Source organism: Cyanistes caeruleus, chromosome 2 (assembly GCF_971803275.1).
Source record: "Cyanistes caeruleus chromosome 2, bCyaCae1.hap1.1, whole genome shotgun sequence".
In the NCBI taxonomy this organism is placed as follows: domain Eukaryota; kingdom Metazoa; phylum Chordata; class Aves; order Passeriformes; family Paridae; genus Cyanistes; species Cyanistes caeruleus.
The window spans coordinates 69381388-69401183 of record NC_141702.1 but is presented as its reverse complement, the minus strand read 5'-3'; the positions used below and the strand labels follow the sequence as shown (position 1 = coordinate 69401183).

Genomic DNA, 19796 nt, shown 5'->3' with positions numbered 1-19796 from the left:
GGCAGCAGGCATATGGCAGCCAGATCATGTAGATTCTCTAGGTTACATTTATGACAAGTTTCTTGCTTATGGCCCACAAATAAACACCTAAGCACAGAGGACCTGTGTGCACCACACATCCTGGCAAACTGATCTCGCTTGTGTAGTCCTGACTGGGCCACAGCATCTGAAATGCCAGGTGACAAAGCAGCAGGGTTCAGCCTTCAGCATTAAGCAAACACCTAGAAGAACTAGATAAGACTTCCCAAGGAAGGACGAGAGTTATACACCTAAGAAATCTCCAAAGTAACACTACAAGTTCCAGAAATAAACCTGCTTAACTCAGAGCATTCAGTGGTTCAGAGTTTGTTAACTTCTTAATATTAAGCTTTTTATATTTTTTAACTTTATTAATATTTTTAATCAATAAAAATATGTAATTTGAAGCTAGCAGGTTAGCAGCAGGTAAGTGAAATCAAATTTCCAGGTAAGAGACTGAGAGCTTTAAGAAAAAAAAAAAAAATAGAGCAAATATCACTATCTCCACCCCCTGCCCTAAGGTATTATTTAAAAAAATTCTAAGAATATTGCCAATTATGGCACTAAACAGAAAGCAAGAAAATATGGCAGAAGAACACATTAGTAAGTATCCAATACTTTAAACATTTGCCTACATTCTCTCTGATATATTATGCTGCTAGAGGGTGTATTGTTTTTACTGTAAAAACTTGGCATGTTAAACAAGTTATTAAAATAAGCCTTTGATCTTGGAGGGGAAAGAGGAAATGAGCAGTCATTCAAAAAAAAAAGGCATACAAAAGTACCATTAAATAGAAGCAGATTTCCAAGATCCCATCTACCCGACAATCGAAGCAGATCTTCTTGGGATGATGTGCAATGGCCAATCATGCAAAATGTTTTGTTACTGTCAGATGATAAACTTGTTTTCCTTGGTAGTGCAAAATCTAAATTGATCTCACATTGCCTAAAAATACATACAAACAAACAAGTTTAAATACAAAGAACTGATCAAAATTGCTATCTAAGATATTCGGCTTAGGTTTAAAATTCATTTTAATATTCAGTAGGTGCAAAGCCATACTGTAATCAACACTAAATTACTGAGGTTCTCTTCAACTTCCAGGCACCTTAAAACTCAATAACATAATGATATATGCATTCCATTACTGCACAGGACAGATGAATAGAGTCCCATCTAGGGTAACCGTGAAATCAAGTTTTCCTAGCTCTGAAATTCCTTCCTTCTTTCCTCTGACCTCAAAAAGGAAATGGTATGTAACACTATACGAACTTCTAAAATAACACAATTTTTCAATCATTTCTACTATTCCTAACAAGTCAAAGTCCTTTGAGAATGCCAATGTACAGCATGAAAACCGTGGTTCACAAATGCTGGAAAACACCATGTTGAGGATTTGCTTGTATCAGAAAACATTTTCAGAAATGCTGTGCTGCACAGCCACAGGCAATAAAGCCTGATGCTTTCAGAAAGCATCCAATTAACTTTATGTGCCTTTACATAAACAGACTGATTGGACTGTAAAGGTCAGTCACAGCTTCCTGAAAGAGCCTAACTACTAGCAAACTACCAACTAAATCTATATATAGTGAGGCCTCAATAGCTACACATGCGGGGAACATTGTGGTATTTTTTGCTTTCCCCTGTATCTCCATATTTGGACTTTATTGAATACCAGCATGCACAGACTTAACACAGCCTTCACAGATTGGACTTGGAAGGAATAAAGGGTAAAGACTGGGATATTTAATAAATTCCCATTTCTCTAACCAGCAAATAATTCATACAGCCACAGGTCCACTCAACCTGGTATCAGGTAGCTCATTTAGGAGCACGGACCTTAACTTTGCAGAGGAAGTAGTACTTCTCAGCGTCAGTTCTTGTCTGAAATACATTTTAACTTCTTCTCTGTTCATTCTTCTCAGTGGAACAAAGTGACTGCCTTTTCTCCTACTCCTCTTAATTCCTACTTCCAACAATATTGCCAGTACCTGACCTACACCTCCTTAATTTGGATTCAACCAGATATATTATGCCTACTGCTAACTTCATGCCATAGCTTATTTTGCATCTTACTGAAAGTCTTGTACTTGCCTCTTATCAATTTGTGATGCAGAAAAACATTGATGTCTGCACTGGTCCATGCTATAAACTGTCAATTCTCAAAGTAATCCATGAATATTCTGGATATCTTTAATATTCTAAAGAATTACAAACAGTGTAACATAATCCCTCTCCTATTCTCCTAGAAGACTACTCAATCTTAACTGCAGTTTGCACCAAAATATTGCTGATTTTTTTTTACCAGAAAATATCTTCTAAAGAAGATAAGCATCTAGGTACAACTAATGTGTTCTTTACCTCTGACCAGAAACCCACAGCAACACCTTTCCATGGAAATTTTTCTTGCCTTCTGGCTTCTGCAGGTATTTTAATGCCAAATGCTGCCACCTGCCCACATGGAAAACATTCCCTGGAGATTCAGCCCGTGCCAGCAAACCAGCTTTCATCTCGTCATTTGGGTCCATGCACATACTACGAAAACAACAGAAAAGGAAAAATGAGGGTGTGCGTTTTTATACTTGCATGTTAAGCCCCAAATGTGCACATTTTGGCCTCAGTTAATTTGACATTGAGTTCCTTAACTATGACAGGTAACTTTTTTGATCACAGTTCTATTTTTAGAGTGCTCAACATAAGCTAGGGAAATAATCACAACACTTTCACCTTACTTATTCAACTTGTCTGCATAAATCTGCTTACATTTAAGATAAAGGTATCTCTATTTTAGAGAAAAGTTGAATTCAATTAATTGAAAAAAATGCAGATGCTTTGAACACTGAAGTGAAGAGTTCTCAAGTTGCAGTTTTAGACACATTTCAAGGATACTTAAGGATTACTTATGAGAACTAAATTAGGGCTAAAATGTGCTCAGAAGATTAAAACCAAGACTGTCCCAGTAAGTATTACATAGCAGCAATTTTCACAGCTGAGGTTTGAAAACCTACAGCTGCAAAAATCTTTTCTATCTTCTCACATTTATTGTGTCATTTCATTAGAACTTGAATTGCTACCTTGTGGGCAGTTATTTATAAATGATTACATGAAACACGCAAGACCAGAGCTTAACGTTTGAAGCTGATAAACCTGTAGATCTGTATCCAATACACTTACTTGATGCTGCCCCGGCAGTGTGCAAGATGTCTCTACTATAGAAATTAGTTCTCTACTCTCCATCAGCATTCTCTGCAAGTTGCTACAAGAGGTAACAATACAATATGTCCACAGGACTGCTGCTGGAATAATATATCATACCGAAATATGAATGCTCCAGTGTTCAAGTCTGCCCAAACTTGTATCATCAGAGCTTTGGAACCCAGTGAAATTATATGAATACAGCCGTCTTCAACAAGTTTGTCTCCCAGGCTTACATATTCCATTCCTATAGACTTTGTTTCTTCTAGAAATATAAACATGTTGCAATTACAATATAATACAACAACAATGCCTTTTGCAACATATATCAAGTGTGAAAAGAAACAGTTCAGGTACTGCATAGAATTGGTTTTTGTTTGGTTGAGGTGGTTTGGTTTGCTTGTTTTAAGTGGGTTGACTAAAAAGCTCGATTCTCTTTACACAGCTGGATCTCAAACAGCAATAGAAGAACTTAAAATTAACTCAGCACTTTACATGTTTTTGTTTGTAATATATAAATGCACTGAGCTGAATATCCTCCCCCAAAAATGATGCTTTTGACGTATCATTTTACATTCCTATGTTGAACTATCAGTGTGCACCAAGAAGTCTTCAGATTTTTCTTCACAAATCATCCTACCCTTTAAGCATGATCAGTATTCTTACTTTACCAAGCAAATGCACAGATCTAACAAAAGCAACTTTAGTGAGTTCCAAGGTTCAGGGTTGGGTTTTCCCTCCTATTTAAATACAAAAAGAATGATAAAAGAATAAAGGTATTCCAAGCATTATGAATAGGAGACATTTTAAATAAGGAATTTTCCCCTTTACAAATTATAATCCAAAAAATTCTGCTTAGAACAGTTTGGGAACAGTTGAGTCCCTACAAATTATAAACAAATTATTGTAGAGCTATTGGCCTTTACATGGTGCACACAGAAGGAAAGTTAAGAGGATTTATACTGAGTCAGCCTGAAACTTGATCATCAATACATGAAATCAAATAAACTTGTGTAGTTCTTTCCATAACCACAGCTGCAGAACTTATTATTTTCATCATAACATGAAGTAGCATAAATGTCACTGAAGTTACAAATTCAATGAAAATACTACATTTCTAAGGAAGCAGGCATTAATCTAATTCAATTGGGTTGTAAATGTATCTCTAAGTATGTGGTATAGTAGTAATAAAAAAAAAATCAGAAAATACTACCACTGCTGTTTAACATCAAGCATAAAATTTCAAACTTTCGTATACAGTACATAGATTAGTAACATTTGTAATCAGAATCCTTCAGTGCCACCTAAGTCAAAACAAAGCACTATATTCTCACCTGTGCTGTCAAAACTGTTCTCTCTTACAGCTATGAGTCTGCTTCTCCTCTTGACTTTTTTCCCCTTTTCTGCTGAATTTTCTGTTTCATGAGCATATTCCAGACGAAACCACAGTGAGACACTGAAGCCATCAGACATGTGTGGCCAACAGTTTTGCCCAACTAAAGGCAAGTGAATTGGGGCTACATGCCAAGAAGAAAGTAGCTGGTGACTCAAGTTTTCACCATCTGCCTCTTTCTTACTCTGTGACAGTTTTGCTCTTTTTGGTAATCCAGCATTTTTATTGCTGGAACAGCCAGCACATTTTTGTGAGGAACTGCTACTCAAATTTGTGCCGTTCAGCAAAGGAAAGGAAAGGTATTGTAATGGATTCATATAAATATTAGTGTCTACAATCTTCAATACACCCTTGAGTAGTACCTCCTAGAAGAAATAAAACAAATAAATGAGAAAAAAAGCCACAACAGCCACAAAAGTTTACACTGTGTAGTCAAGTATCATACAGCTAAATAGAAGCTTACTCCTCATTTAAACTTGGATTCATGTTTTTCCAAGAGAAGTGAGCTCATCTATCCAAACCTACACACATTGGCAAAGCATCAGGTAGCAACTTAGTAGACTTTGGTCCAAAAAAGGTTTGGGGATTTAGTCTGGGCAGATGAGACTTCAATTTACCATGCTTAGTAATCAGCTAAAACACAGCAGGTGGTCACTGCACAATCTTACCTCACTTCTGTTACGTGCATAAAAAGACTGCACATTTTACCCTGTGTTTTGAGGCTGGTTAAGAAAGCACATACAGGCCATGACTTTGTTATTGCAAAATGAGCAACAAAACTAGTTGAACCTTTAAACCAGAAAGTTTCTTGTTTGTCTGATAATTAAAAGCTACCATTGAAAAACTGAGCTGTGACTCTTTGGTTTGGTATTTTTTCACACTGCACATTAATTTTTTGCACACTGCACAGTTATTACTTTTTTTTCCTTCCACTTGTATTTTTCTACAGACTCTCACAGAAACCAACAGAATTATTTCAGCAGTGTATCCCACACAAGCAGTAGATTCCAGCATCACACCAATCAACTTAAGACACTTTTGAAAGTAATTCCTACTGCTAAAGCATTCTCAAAATAGTGAGATGCCTCATAACTTTAAAGGAATGCTTCAGATGTTACAGTATTATTGTTCTGTCATCCATAATCACAATGTCAGTCTCCTTGAGAGGATTCTTGGTTTCTTGTACTGAAGAGTTCCCAGGACCCACACACCCTTCAAAACCCTTCTCATCTCCTCTTTCCTTTCCCACTTTTGAGAAGGAACTTTTCCTACACCCAAATTTTATTTACTCTGATCAGTTCAAACATTGCTGTTCATCTCCTCATTTCCCAAAATTTCTTGGACACAAAAGGATTTTCTTTCTGCTTAATTTTTCTCATTAGATGTCTGAATTTTGCTATGTGCTGCTCCATACATACCGTACAAGGTGTCTTCTCCAAAAATATCCTCAGAAGAAGAGTTAGCTCTTCTGAACAGGTCTGTGAACTCATCAAGGAAACTAGCAGATCTACCAGCACCATCTGACATGCTAAAAATAAGGAGACAACAACATTGTTTAAATGGATTTTCTTTAAGCTTTAAAAATTCATATTCTATATAATTATGGGAAAGGATTAATTTGGAATACAAAAGGTTTTTCAAAAACATTTCAAATTAAGGAAGCAATAACGATTACAAGATGAATTCTAGAGAAATCCAACAGTACTTCCTGACACTATCATTCAGAATTTTGTTGAATCAATCAGGGCTATGCTAAACTTTGTCCCAGGTTTGCAAAATGGGGTCAAAGCCTGAGAACCAAGTGTCTGCCTTGTAAAGGCGCTCCCTGCAAAGCCACCATAGATCCAAGTCCTGGGATGGGTTTACATCACCTCCTGTCGTGAAGCACCCCCATGATGTGAAGCTACCTTAGAGCAATCACTTCATCTGCTTCCTCATTCTTGGATTAGCTAGCTGCTTTCCAGTTAGAAATAAAACTCAAGGCATCATCAAGATCTGGGTTACAAAGAAATTGGAAACATGGACTTGTGTTGTGATGGAATGAGAATTCATCAGCTGCTGTTTTTTCCAAGCAATGTTTAACACTGTCACACTAGTATTTATGGTTTCAACTATCATTTTCAGATCTGCCAGTATTTCTTTAACTTATTTCTACTACCTCCTATGTGTAGTAATCCTATATTTACACTAAAGTTGGGCAGGTTTCTTACAAGTTAAAAAAGCAGCTGCATAAATTCACACACCAATGAATTTCCTTTGTCAATTTGGCATTTGCACTGTTTGACTGTGTATACGCCAAATTTTAAAAACCAATATTTAAGTTACTTGGCTCTTTAGCTTACCATGAAAACTAGATTCTGTTTGTGTCAATATGTTCAGAAATCCTCCCAAAAGGTGTTTAACAGCTCCCTGTTGAAAAGAATAGGTAGAATAAATATATCTGAAGAATATACAGCAGCTCAAAGATCTAAGAAATAAATTCTTTTAATCAATTTCTGCCTATTATTGATTTTAATGATAATTCACGTTATTTGAAATTACAGATTGTTTTTATATTTGCCAATGAACAATCTTTTGTGCTCTGTACAGTCCAGTTGCAGAAGAGATTTTGAATTTCCAATTATCATCTTTTGCAGGGGGGATACTCAATTCAGTTGTTAAGAAAGGTAACTATCAGAAACTCCAAAGGATCTGGGCATGACCATTTGCACAATTAACTTCTAATACAAACTTATGAAGAAAAAAAAGCATGGAATATTTTTGAGGTACATGGCTCACAGTTTCTAAAGTACATATTCAATAAAAAGTTTAGAATGCTTACATATTACATACATACAAGCAGGTATCTGTCCTTTTTTCTTAAGGCCCTGACACTCATCAAATCTATGTTTCAGGATTGAACAGCCTTGATAAAAAAAAGCCCTGAAAAACTCAAAAGCTTTGTGGGACAAATACCTTTCAAAAAAATTACTTAGCCCCTGGTAACTTAAATGCAGGGCAGTTGACAATATCAGTCATTTACATTGTTTCACATCTTATTAAATCCCATGTCCCAATCTCACATAAAAAGAGAATATTCAAACTCACTCTAATAGGCACGATGAAATTGAAGATACATAACTGCTAAACTGTTGCCTCTGTTAATAACATTTTTACCTGTTCTATAAGGACAGCAGCATTTCTCTCCTTCTGGTTGATGATATTCAGGCAGCTTTGGAATACATGAGCAAGCACATCTAAACTTGCATTACCAGTTGACAGCAAGTTTAATTCTAACATGCAGATTTCAGGATACATTAATTCTCCTTGACTGATGTTTTCTAGACCATTAAAATAACCTGAAGCACCAGTACATCCTGGTTCTGCCTTGGTGTCTGCTCCTAAAAAGAAACCACATGTGTCTTACTGAAACTTACTCAGCAGAATATAGTTTGCAAGATTTAAGCAGAACATCCAAGGACATAGCTCCAAACTTCTCATAGGTACAAACCAAAAATAGTCACTAGGTTATAAGCAGTTTTCAGAAATTAGCATGATTTTATATTCTGCTTCAGATTTTTCTATTTTCCTGCTAACATAGAAGGGCAAGGATGCTGTTTCTCCCATTACATGGTCTTAAACTACCTGGCTTCATTTCCTGGGAACTGGACACACACAGTAATGGCAAAATATGCTGTTCATGAAACACAACAGTAAAATCATTGTAACAGAGCACCAAGCTTCTACAGAAACCTTGAGCCTGTCAAGGAAGGAGATAAATTTAAATAATTTCATATTAAAAGGCTGGAGGAAGCAATTTGTTATTTAACTCTGAAAATGCACATGACAGAATATCTGCATGACAATCAAAGAAAGAAAACCCAAACATGTAAGCCTCCCCAGTTACATTTTGGAGAGACTTGAAAATACATTACTTAAAATTACTTGGTACAGGCATATGTTACATGCAAATGTATCATGGAAGTAGTTATGATTATTTTTTTTAATTCAGAAATGTTTTTAAAATGTTATAAATCTATTGATAAAGCCTAGTCCCAAAGGTAAACAGCAGCAGTTTGATGCAGTTCTATTAAGGGCTGTTGCTGCTCATGCTAATCTCAGAACATAAGCACCCAGGTGTGCTCAGCACAAAGGAAGAAATTAAAGAGAATTCATGTTTAAAATTAATTACACAAACAGAATACAGCAAGACATGTGCATATCAATTTTTTTAGAATAAAGAGATATGCTGTATAACAAAGGGACTATCAAGTCAAATGAAGCATGTGATTGGGAAAAGCCAAACAGTGCTTGACAAACCTGATTGCCTTCCACAAGCAAGAAACCTGCTGGGTTGACATGGAATGAGCAGTGAATATCTACCTGGATTTCTCCAAGGCTTTTCAAAGTTTCCCACAGGGTCCTCCCAGAGAAACTGAGGTATTAGGGTGGAGACAAGGGGTCTGTGCAGTGCTTGGGCACTGACTGCCTGGACACACACAGAGGGAGTAAATCCTTTTTAAACTGGATCCTGCCACCAGTGGGGTCCCCAGGGATTGATATTGGGCCCAGCACTGTTTAATACTTCCTGAGTGATCTGTGTGATGGGATCACTCCACCCTGATGGAGTTTGCCAATACCAAACTGAGTGGGGAAGTGCACACTTGGGAAGGGAGAGCCATCCTGCAGGAAAACCTGGATAAGCTGTAAGAGGGGGCTTACAAGTGCCCTGTGAAGCTCAGCAAGGACAAATGTAAATGTCTGCACACAGGAAAATAGAACCCAGGAGTGCAGCACAGGCTGGGATCTGCCTGGCTGGAGAGCTAGGGTCCCAGTGGACAGCAAGCTCAGTATGAGCATGTGCTGCTGTGGCAAAGAAAACCACATGGAGGAGGGCTTCATCTACAAGGACATCATCAACAGGGATAAAAAAACCTTTATCCCACTCTATTCAGTGCTTGTCAGGCCACACCTGGAATACTGTGTTCAGTTTTTGTCCCCACTACACCAAAAAGATGAGATGAAAGGGTGAGAGAACTGGGCTGGCTCAGCCTTGAGAAAAAGCAGTTTGGAGGACATCTTATCACCATTTAAAAGATGTCTACAAAGCAGGTAGACTCCATTTTTCCAAAGAGTCACACAGACAAAGCAAAGAGTAATGGGTACATGTTACTTCTGGGGAAATTCCATATAGACACAAGGAGAAATATTTCCCTAATGAGAAATCAGACATTGGAGTAAATCTCCCCAGGGAAGTGGTACATTGGGCACTTTAGATTCAGATGGACAAGGTGCCGGGCTCTCTTGTCTAGACAGTAATTTTCCGAAAAAAGGTTGGACATGATGATCCTTGGGGTCCCTTTCAATCTGGTATTCTACAACACAATTAGACTATTTAATTTTCACCAGATGGTTACAATTTCAAAGACAAAAAAAATTGAGCACTGATTTTCAAACAAACTACTGATACATATCTCTGGAGTTTCTAGATCACAATAACACATTTGAGTAACATGACTTTGGAGCAAGAGTCACATAAACCAAAACAATCAAGAGAGAACAATTTCTGCAACACTCTGTAAGAATATTTATCACCTGTGCTAAATGGATGTGTAACTCCATCCTACTGGAAGTAAATAAAATTAATTATTTCTATCTGTTAAAGGTGCTTGCACTGTTTTGGTACATCACAAAAGACAAACAAGCCTTGCTATATCGTAAAGACAGCTTTTTATATTCAGAAAGTTCCCATTTACCTTCATTCTTGGTTTCACTATCATCAGGGTTACTTTCACTATCTGCTTCATATCCTTCCTCTTCAGCAAAAGGTTTAAGACTACAGCATTGTGATTCTTCAGTTTCTTCAGAAATTTCTCCAGGTTGTGACACAGGCTCCTTCTCAGTGTAGTGGATCTGTGCAATACAACCAAATAGACTATCATTGGTCAGAAAAAAAATCTTTGGATCAGAAAAACAAATAATTTAGAACTGTCCAAAGGCCTATTTTCCCCAAGCCCATTGGGAAAAGAAACAAATTAATCATACACTTCCAAGAAACTTGAGATAGGTTAAAAATACTTAATTATTTTGTAAAAAACTGAATCTGCAAAGAGGGATTTTTCTTACTAACTACCTGATCAATGTTTTAGTAAGCAGCATTAAAACGGTGTTTCTAAATCACTATCACCATCAGCATGCACCTTGACATTCACACGGAGATGAAAATGTCTACAGCCAATAATGTCACTCAACATTCTCATTTGAAGCTCTTCCTTTAAGAGCTCATTGCACTGTTGTGAGACGAAAGAGTAAAGAGAACATCAGGTTGACTGAGCTTGCTACTTTCTGGGGCATGACTCATTTCTGAGCAGTAATTGTGGAGACCGTATCAATAAATGGCGTTCCACTTGCGTATGACAAGCAGAGATTTCATCCTCAACTCTCACAATAATCAAACACATATAAACATTTCTTATCAAGTTAAAAAAGACCAAGAGAAAAAAATTTGAGAAAATCTTGCATTACTCAGAATTAGACTGTTTAGCTGGTGCTTCATACCTTTTCAATTTTTTCTTCAGAATGATCCAGATCAGCAGAAAAAGTGCCCAACGCAACACGAAGCAGTGAATCAAACAGAGGCTTTGCCAAGTCAGTTTCTATCACTTTTGACTGAGCAAGCTGCTCTCTTATTTCAAGTAGGATATCATCCACACAGGTATTCTGTGTTTTGGGAGAGAAAAACATTTTGATTTGTGTTACCATTTCTAGCTAACAGAAATAGTCTAGTGCTTTCATTTAAGAGTTTCTCTTTCCACCTACACTAATCTGACTTCTCATCTAAAACCATCAGAATTCATCCAGTCTCTCAAAATAAGAAAGATTCACCCTATGTGTCATGACAGATTTCATTGGAACCTGCACACTGAAAAAAACTGGCAAAATACTGTAATCTGAAATCTGCAGGTGAAAGTGCTGTTTCAAAAATAAACATCTTTGAAACAGTTTCAGGTATGCTGTGCATTCAAACCACACCACAACATTACTAGTAGTTAACAAGACAGGATGACATATCCAAGATCATAAAAACAGTGAATGTTCAAGACAGAACTCCAGTTTCCAGTTCTTTCCTGTACTTAATGTCTCATGCTTTGCAACAAATTGCCAAGTAAAATTTAAGATAGTAATTAAAACATTAAAGAAAAGTAAAGGTATCTTCTGTGAATGAACAACTTCTTGTGGAACACTGAATTACTCCACCTTTAAGGCATAAGGAATAATTTTTCAGGTGTCCTTTTAGTATCTGTGCCCTTCAGTAATCCTTCCACAAGCACCATGCTCTTCTCAGAACCATCCTCAAAAAACAATGCTAATCATTGGGTATAATGATGACTTCTTGCCTACACAGCTTTCCAGCAGCATTCCTTTCACACACATTCTCCACTGATCACTCTTTCTACAGAGTACTGCTTAAGCAGATGACTACTCGGGCTACTAAGCTCTTTATTTAGTTGTACACTTTCAATACTATACAAAATGTGGTACTATAAAAACTGCATCAAGTTTTTACCTCCCTAGAAGAATTTTTAACTGAATTACTGTTAAAATACTGTATGGAACAAATATGAGCAAAGGAAGCTAGGGAAGTTGCACAGTACCTGGTGAAACGTCTCCACTTCTGTCTTCTGCTGCATGGTGCTTGCACTGTGTAGACAGATGGTCAGCAGAGCTTCTAGAAGTCTGATGCCTTGAATTGCCCACTCAGTCTCTTCCATTGCAGAAGTCCTTACCCCTTCAAGATTGGAAGCTGGAGTAACCAAAGTGTGTTCCATACTCAGAGCACTGTCACAGGAGACAGAGTCAGGCAACAGCTGCTCAGCACCAGCAGGACTGCCAGAACTATCAAGCTCCAATTGCATCATCTCTCTGCTTTTAGCCAGCTGAACAGAGTCATCCTTGCTGAGAATCTCAGTTCGAGGACTCCCATGTGAACTTCGGCTGCTTTCACTCAATACTCTCTCCCTCTTTTCTTGCTCCTTTTCCTTATTTTTTGCAAGTTTCTGAATTATCAGGATTAGTAATCTCTGGCATGCTTCAAAGCCTCCAAGTCTATGGAACTGCCTCTGGAAAACTGAACTATACAAATAGATGCAACGACACATGGACCAAATATCTGCAGCCCTATGAATATGTTCCAGAGAGGGCAAAGTAAGGCTTTCCAGGGACAGATAGGGTAATCTGTGGCCTAATGGCTCACTAGCTGTACTATCATATCCCGATGTATCTTCACACTCATTAGCTGAATCCAGATCACCATCTGCTTCTTTACTTATACATAAAAAAGCAACACAGAGGAACAGGTTTATTGTGTTGACGTGAATGTCTTGGCTCACAAACTTTTTCTTTCTTGGGTAAGCCTCTTTCAAACCAGCATAAAACTTGCTCAGGCTTTGAGGAACTTCTGAAACAGCATGCTGGCTACAAAGAGAAGTGGGCAAGTCAGACACAGATTCCTTTTGTTCGCTGTTCAGTCCTTCCAGTTCTGGTGTTACTTGGTCTTCCTGCTGATCATCAAGGTAGAATATCAAAGTCTCTAACACTTTCAAAGAATGGCTTCTTAATGCATCTAAGTAATTTAACTCAATCATTTGATTCACTCCATTACAACTCAGAAACAAGTCTCTAATTACTCTGCAAGAGAAAGCGTAAGAAAGTTACCTTATAAATCAGCTAAACACTCATGTAAGTCAGCAATTGCTATACATTACTGTCAATGAAAGGGAAGAGGAAGTTCTCTGCAGCACTCTAGGATCCTAACTCAGCATCATCCAACTGGTAGTGGAAAACTCAACTTTCTTGTGAGCTATAATGTTGCAAATACTTCTCTAAAATGCAGACCACAAAAAAAAATACGATGTTCAAAACACTGAAGGTGGTTAATTAACTTTATTTATGACATTTTCTCTTTAGTGATATTTCCTTGCCCCAATTTTTATTAGCAATTGAAGCTAGTAAAGATCTTTATTTCTCTGTTCAGTGATTTCACCAGAAAGGAGAGATTACTTCTCAGATAAATTTGATGACATATTCATAGCTGTCTACTAATTGCATGGATGATGAATTTCAGATAAATTCAAGAATACTCTTCAAGCATAAGTTTTTGTGCAATTGTTATGCCAGAACGTCCAATATCAAAAAAATTGTCCATATATTTGCTTCCAAGTCTATTTTTTCCTTTCTTCTACTCTCCAAGTATTATGTTAAGTTCATATAAAATTTAGGTTAAGGATCTGTAAGTTTTCAGCACACTATGTTTGCTTGTAGATACCCACCTTACTTACCTCCCATCTCCTTCCCACAGAATCAGATTTACTCTAAACAAGTTACTCTAGAATCAAATGGATCATTTACTTATTTATTCTCACTTTTAAGCCAATAAAAAAAATAGGACATTTTAAACTTTTTTCTTCATCAAAGCTTTATTTCTCTTGCCTCTTTGCCACTAAGTACACTTTTAATTAATAGTTTCTGATACAGTTTAGGTTAGGATATAAGTTAAAACTATGTTAGATAATCCCTTTGCATAAACTTGAGTACTAGTCTACTCTTTGTCTTGGATAACCCCATTAAATTTACTTCAGGACTCCAAGAGAAATAAAATTAATCTTTCCTCGACAAAAGGACACATTCATATTCTGAAAAAAGTTCCATATATTTATTAAAGAATTATTTAATCAATTTAACATTAAATAAAAAGTATCTATTTTATGTCTGGGGACAATGTTTGTGCCTTTTTTGTGTTTTGGGGTTGTTTTGGTTTCTGTTCTTAAATTATGCTTAAATGAACAGGATTTTTTAAGTTAGGAAACAGTTATTTCAGGAAAAGTAAACATCAAGACTTATTTTTGAAAGGTGGTTTCTATAGTGACCATTCTAGAAGGAAAAAGGAAACAGATCAGAAAACTATGTATTCTAATTCCCACAGAAAAATGACACATCAATCTGTTTAACATTCCTGACTAATTTTAGAACAAGGAATGAAGAGGCAGAGAGAACGTCACACTGGACAAAGATTTTATTTATTGCTACAGAATTTGGCTTGTTAAAGACCATAACTCATGGGTAGAGAGCCCTCACTTCCTATGGTTTATGAATCTAGGCTTCCTAAGTATCCTGTTCCTCAAGCATTTATCTTATTATTATCTACTGCAACAGCCAAACATCACCTACAGTCCAAATAAAACTTAAATTCTGATCAGTAACATACATACGAAGCTCTGCATTTAATTAGCACGCTTTCCAATAACAAACAGAAAATCAACTAACCTGGATTTTAGCAACACAGGGAGCATCTGCAAATAAACCTGAAGCACTTCAGAAGGCAAATCCTGGCTATGGTAACTGCACATGAGTTTATCAGCTGTACTTAGTCCAAGTTTCTGTTGAGCATGGCTAGCTAGCTCAACTCCTCTCTGAAGCACTGGATTATAGATACAGTTATACAGTTTCCATTGGACCACTACATTTCCCTTTTGAATTAAGTGGCAAATATGGCTGGCGATTTGTGCGCCACGTAGCTTGTCTTCTTCAAAAATGATGTCCTGATAAGCCTCCAGTGCACGCCATCTCAACAACATATCTTCAGATCCAGTGCTAGGCAGTATTCCCTGAACTCTGCAAGAGGAACTAGATGTGGGACTGGCATCACTGGAGCTGCCCTGCAAGGCATCTTCCAGCTGAGCGAGCTGATCACAGTCAACAGTACATATATTGCATGATGCCTGTATAATTTTTTGAGAGACTTCTGCTCCACCCAGTTGATCCAATATAAATTTGTTAAGGATGTTCAGTATGTGCTGTTGAAAATTTTTTAATATTGGCAACTTGGAAGCATGGAGCAATGGGACAATCACAGACTTTGGGTCCATACAACAACATATTCCTACATTATGGACACCTGAGAGAATCTCAGCACAGGTACTGCTCAAAGAAACTTGCTGCAACAAGTGCAAACACTGGTGTGCACAAACGGCAATGCAACAGCATCTCTCGGGATAATCAACTTCTCCATCAGCAGTTTCAAAAGGGTTTTTGGAAGCTTGGTTTTTAAAAGCAGATACAGAAAGTCCAGAGAGATCTCTGTGGTGATTCATGAAGTGAGAGTACTCACATCGTCTGTGCCGCTTTCTTGTACACATCGATTGATGGAGCTGCTCTGATTTCACTTTTTTGACAGTGCTGATTATTTTCATGATGCTGTTAATCAGGGCTTTCAGATGCTCTGAGGCTTCCCCAGGTACTCCCTCATTCTTCATACACAGCCATTCCATTTGAAGCACCGTTACTTCAAACAGCTTAAATCCCTGCTGCTGTATGAACTCATGAACCAGATCTATAGCTTGGCTAAAGTAGAATGGATTGGAGGCTGCACTTTGTAGGCAGCAGATCAAAATCTGCAAGACCCCTTCTATAACCTCAGGTAGAAGCAAGGCTCTGTGACGGTATCTTGAAAATATATAATCATCCTGAGCCAGCTCCTGTAGTGTTCTCTTGTATCCTGGAGCAAAAGGACCAGGTTGCTTTTCCAAGCAAATTCTGATTTTTAATGCTGCTTTAAGTAAGTCTGTTAAATTTCTTCGTAAATTGTCAGGCATTGTTTCTGTATTGCTAATGTCTAAAGACATAAGATGTAGCACTGTTCGAAAAAGCATCCTTTGGATCAGAGCCACTGGTTCTTCTGTCCACCCTGCAGAAACAACTTCATTTTCTGTGTTGCTACTTACATTGCAGGAGTCTCCAAATCCTGACAAGAATTCTGTCAGTGTGGGCACGACACTCGCTGAAAGAGCAGAGCTGTGATTCAAAGTAATATCAAATTTGCACACTTTCTCTAGGAGAGACAGTAAGACATGGCATAAGTCAAAAGGAGAGTTATCCATGCTGCTCTCAGAAGTTCCTGCAGCTGGTTCATTCAAAATCTCATGTGCTAGAATAACGTTGCTGGAACTTTCTAGATTAGGGGCAGCCGTATTAGAACCTGGTACCACTTCAGGAGGTCGGCAGTCACTTCTACCTCCAGGGTAGCTGTCCCTAACAGAAGAGGTTAAAAAGGGCTGCAGTAACTGGGAGCGTCTGTGTTTTGTTATTACAGCAGTCTTTTCATCAGAATTGCCTTCGGAATCTGACGTGGACAGCTGGGACCTCCTCGCATCTCGCACGGAGTAACGGTGCGTGGTTTTGCGCAGACGGCCGCTTTTTCGAGATCGAAGACTGAGCTTTACAGAAGCCTGAAGAGATGAATGAGCGCTTCCCTCTAAGTTTAGTTTTTCCTGAGTAGGTTTCACGGAACTTGTATTATTCTCTTTGGTCAGGCATATGTCTACTGTAAAGGGTATATTAAAATCTGTTGAAACAGAAAAATAACAAAATAATATTAAAGGAACATTAGAATATGTAAAGCATTTTTCCTAATTTTATAGTTAAATACTTCCAGATCTAAAATACATAGCAAATTTGTATCTTAATAGGTCACGTTTTTGCATGCACCTGTGTCAGACATTTTCAATATAAAACAGGCAGCAACAACTCATGTTTAAGGGGCATACTGGCTACTTTTAAATCCTAGACAGATGATTTCATTTTCTATTTAGGGTTAAACAAAACTGTGCTAAAAGGTTTCCTAAAACTTTTTGTTGGCACAACTTTTCTCAAAAAAACATTCTCAAAAAAAGCTACCATCAAGGTAGGTGTAAGGACTTTTTGATAAGCAAACTAAAGGGAGGAAGAAAGGTCTTTTTAACTTGATGTTCCAGTGTCACTCTTTGCAAGCCAGCTGCTAAAGGAACCAGGTGTGTTAGCTCACAGCCCTTTTAGCATGCATGAGGACACTGCCAGTGTACTAGTGGTAATAGAAAAAATAAATTCCTCTACTTATTATCAATGCAAATCTTCAAGTATACAGACCCCAGTCTTTTTACTTCAGCTTTAATTATTCCAAACAAGCAGCAGAAATAAAAGCAGGGGATTTTAAAATAGGGAAAAGAGAGACAGGAATAATGCTTAGGGTCCTAAATATTCCTACAAAAGCTAAGACAAAAACCTCCACCTTCAATTATAATTTTTTTTTTTACACTTTCAGTATAAAATTTAAATCTGATTCAATGGACAAGAACATTTTGAAGAAAAAACTAGAAGTAGTACTGCTTCATTTGTATCAGTAAGCGCTGATTAAACTATCAGAAAAGCAAGCAGAGAAACAACTCTGAATGTCCTTGGATTAAGTCCATTGGTATTTTTAAGCAGTGACAGAACCGTAACTGGATGCTTTGGGCAGTAAAATAATTACCATAAAACAACTGCAAGTGTCCTCCACCCTGCAAATTTGGTATTTAGAAAAACATCATAGTTAACAACAACAACCCTCCCCACCCAAAGCCCCAGAAGCCCACATAATAGCTATAAACATTATTTAAGATGAAAGAAAAGATGTTTCCATGTACAAGCATGACTGTGCCATGCAGTTTCAAAAGTCATAGTTGTGATAATTAGGGAAGAAACATCATCTGCTTTAAAGGCAGGAAATTAATCAGGAGTCCTTTATCAAACAAAGGATATTACCTGCACAGAAAGAAAAAAGCTGTCTACTATAGGGGAACTCATTTAAGTCCAATAAAAAACTCAACTGCTTTGTGCACAACCAGATACACCATGCTTATTCTTTCAGTAGTAAGAGAGGGTAATTAATAGAAGTAAAAGCTGTGCATTATGTAGTGTATAAACCACAACATCTTAAAACCTATTTATACAACAGCCTTTTAAACTAACCCTGGAAAAGCCACTAAGCTGCCACAGAATAACCAAAACATTTCTTTAATTCCATCATGCTTACAGAAGCATGAAAGAATGATGCAACTGAGCAAGCAGGAAAGCTTATTATATAAAACTTATATGAAACTGGCCCTTTAAAGACCCCAAGTCTACAAACATTTACAAAGGCCTTCTGTTTGGAGGAGTTTCAAATAGCAAAAAAAACCCTGGAAGAGCTTTGGGTATGAATCTTTAGAAACTCTCTCAAACACACAATTTCATTTACTTAATTCTCTTTGTTTTATCCTCTAGTATGGAAAAGAATGCATCAGACAAATGTAAGAGCCCAAAATGAAACAAAAAAATCTGACTCAGATCACTGTCATTTCCTCGTTCAGTTTTTACACAGCAACAAAAGCACTGCTTTTCACACTGACCAAAAGCCTTTACCTTCTCTGCACGATTTTTTGTTATTTTTGGAATTTAAATTGTCTGCAGATCTGCAGAATCCACATCCTCATTCCATGTCTGAGGATATGTACTACAATGAGCTACTCTTTAGCACAGAGTCTTAGGCTCTGTAGTAAAACACACATCACTTTTTTAAAGTGCTTAATACTGTAAGTGATAAAACATACCTATTGCTTTTTCTTCCTGGACAGGGATTTTCCAAACCAATGGCAGAAGGGACAGGAGGAGGGTCAGAAGTTCTTCTCGACATGTCAGCTCCTATGTTAGGAGCAAAATAAAAACAAAAGATCTCGTACTTTAAAAGAATAGATTAACCTTCTTTATTTTACCAAGCAATTCAGCATTTAGTTCTCTATGCCATTCTGCTGTTTTAAGTGCTGAAAAAATGACCTAACTACAAAGAGTGCTACAATCATTAACTAGAGCCAATCAGAAAGCATCCAAGATATTTATTACACCTCTGCAAAAAGCTCTCCTAAACCCCCTTGTAGAAAGAATAACTCAAGAAAGAAAATCAGAAAAGTCAAAAGCACAAAACTTAGTGATTTTAAAAAGTCAACATGAAGCCCCAGATAAGTTTGAAACTTTGTTCCAAAAACGTAACAGCAAAAAAAATCAAAACCACAGAATGACCCCTAAAAAACCTCCACTCCTACTGGGATTCTATGACTTACATCCTAAGAACTTCAGTGCAGGGAAGAACAGTAGAAAGCACAGAATTCAAACACAATTCTCTTATGGGATACTTGGCAGCACTATCAGAACGGTTTCAGTCCTAAAGATCAATAACTTTTGAACACAAAAAGCTGACTCAAGCATTTTGGCACTTTACATGGTCCTGGGTCATGCAGGTCAAATGAAGTCTCCTTCCACCCACCCTACTGCACTTGAGCTTCACACATGCCTTAGTCAAACATGAGCTGGCAAACAGGACTG

At 37.4% G+C, this 19796-nt stretch overlaps 1 protein-coding gene across 4 annotated transcripts in view; it reads right to left on the bottom strand.

The window, feature by feature from the left end:
* LOC111926851 (guanine nucleotide-binding protein G(I)/G(S)/G(O) subunit gamma-4) overlaps positions 1-19796 on the bottom strand; it is a 94583-nt gene that overhangs the window by 59810 nt on the left and 14977 nt on the right. For all 4 annotated transcript variants that reach the window (XM_086877767.1, XM_086877768.1, XM_023923592.2 and 1 more), the window contains exons 4-15: positions 19028-19118; positions 14910-16986; positions 12242-13274; positions 11145-11306; positions 10343-10499; positions 7764-7987; positions 6950-7016; positions 6026-6135; positions 4549-4972; positions 3335-3479; positions 2381-2554; positions 804-964 (exon numbers count right to left, since the gene is read on the bottom strand). In XM_086877767.1, the coding sequence (XP_086733893.1) occupies positions 804-964; positions 2381-2554; positions 3335-3479; positions 4549-4972; positions 6026-6135; positions 6950-7016; positions 7764-7987; positions 10343-10499; positions 11145-11306; positions 12242-13274; positions 14910-16986; positions 19028-19118 (4825 nt within the window). The remainder of the gene's footprint in view (positions 1-803; positions 965-2380; positions 2555-3334; positions 3480-4548; positions 4973-6025; positions 6136-6949; positions 7017-7763; positions 7988-10342; positions 10500-11144; positions 11307-12241; positions 13275-14909; positions 16987-19027; positions 19119-19796) is intronic.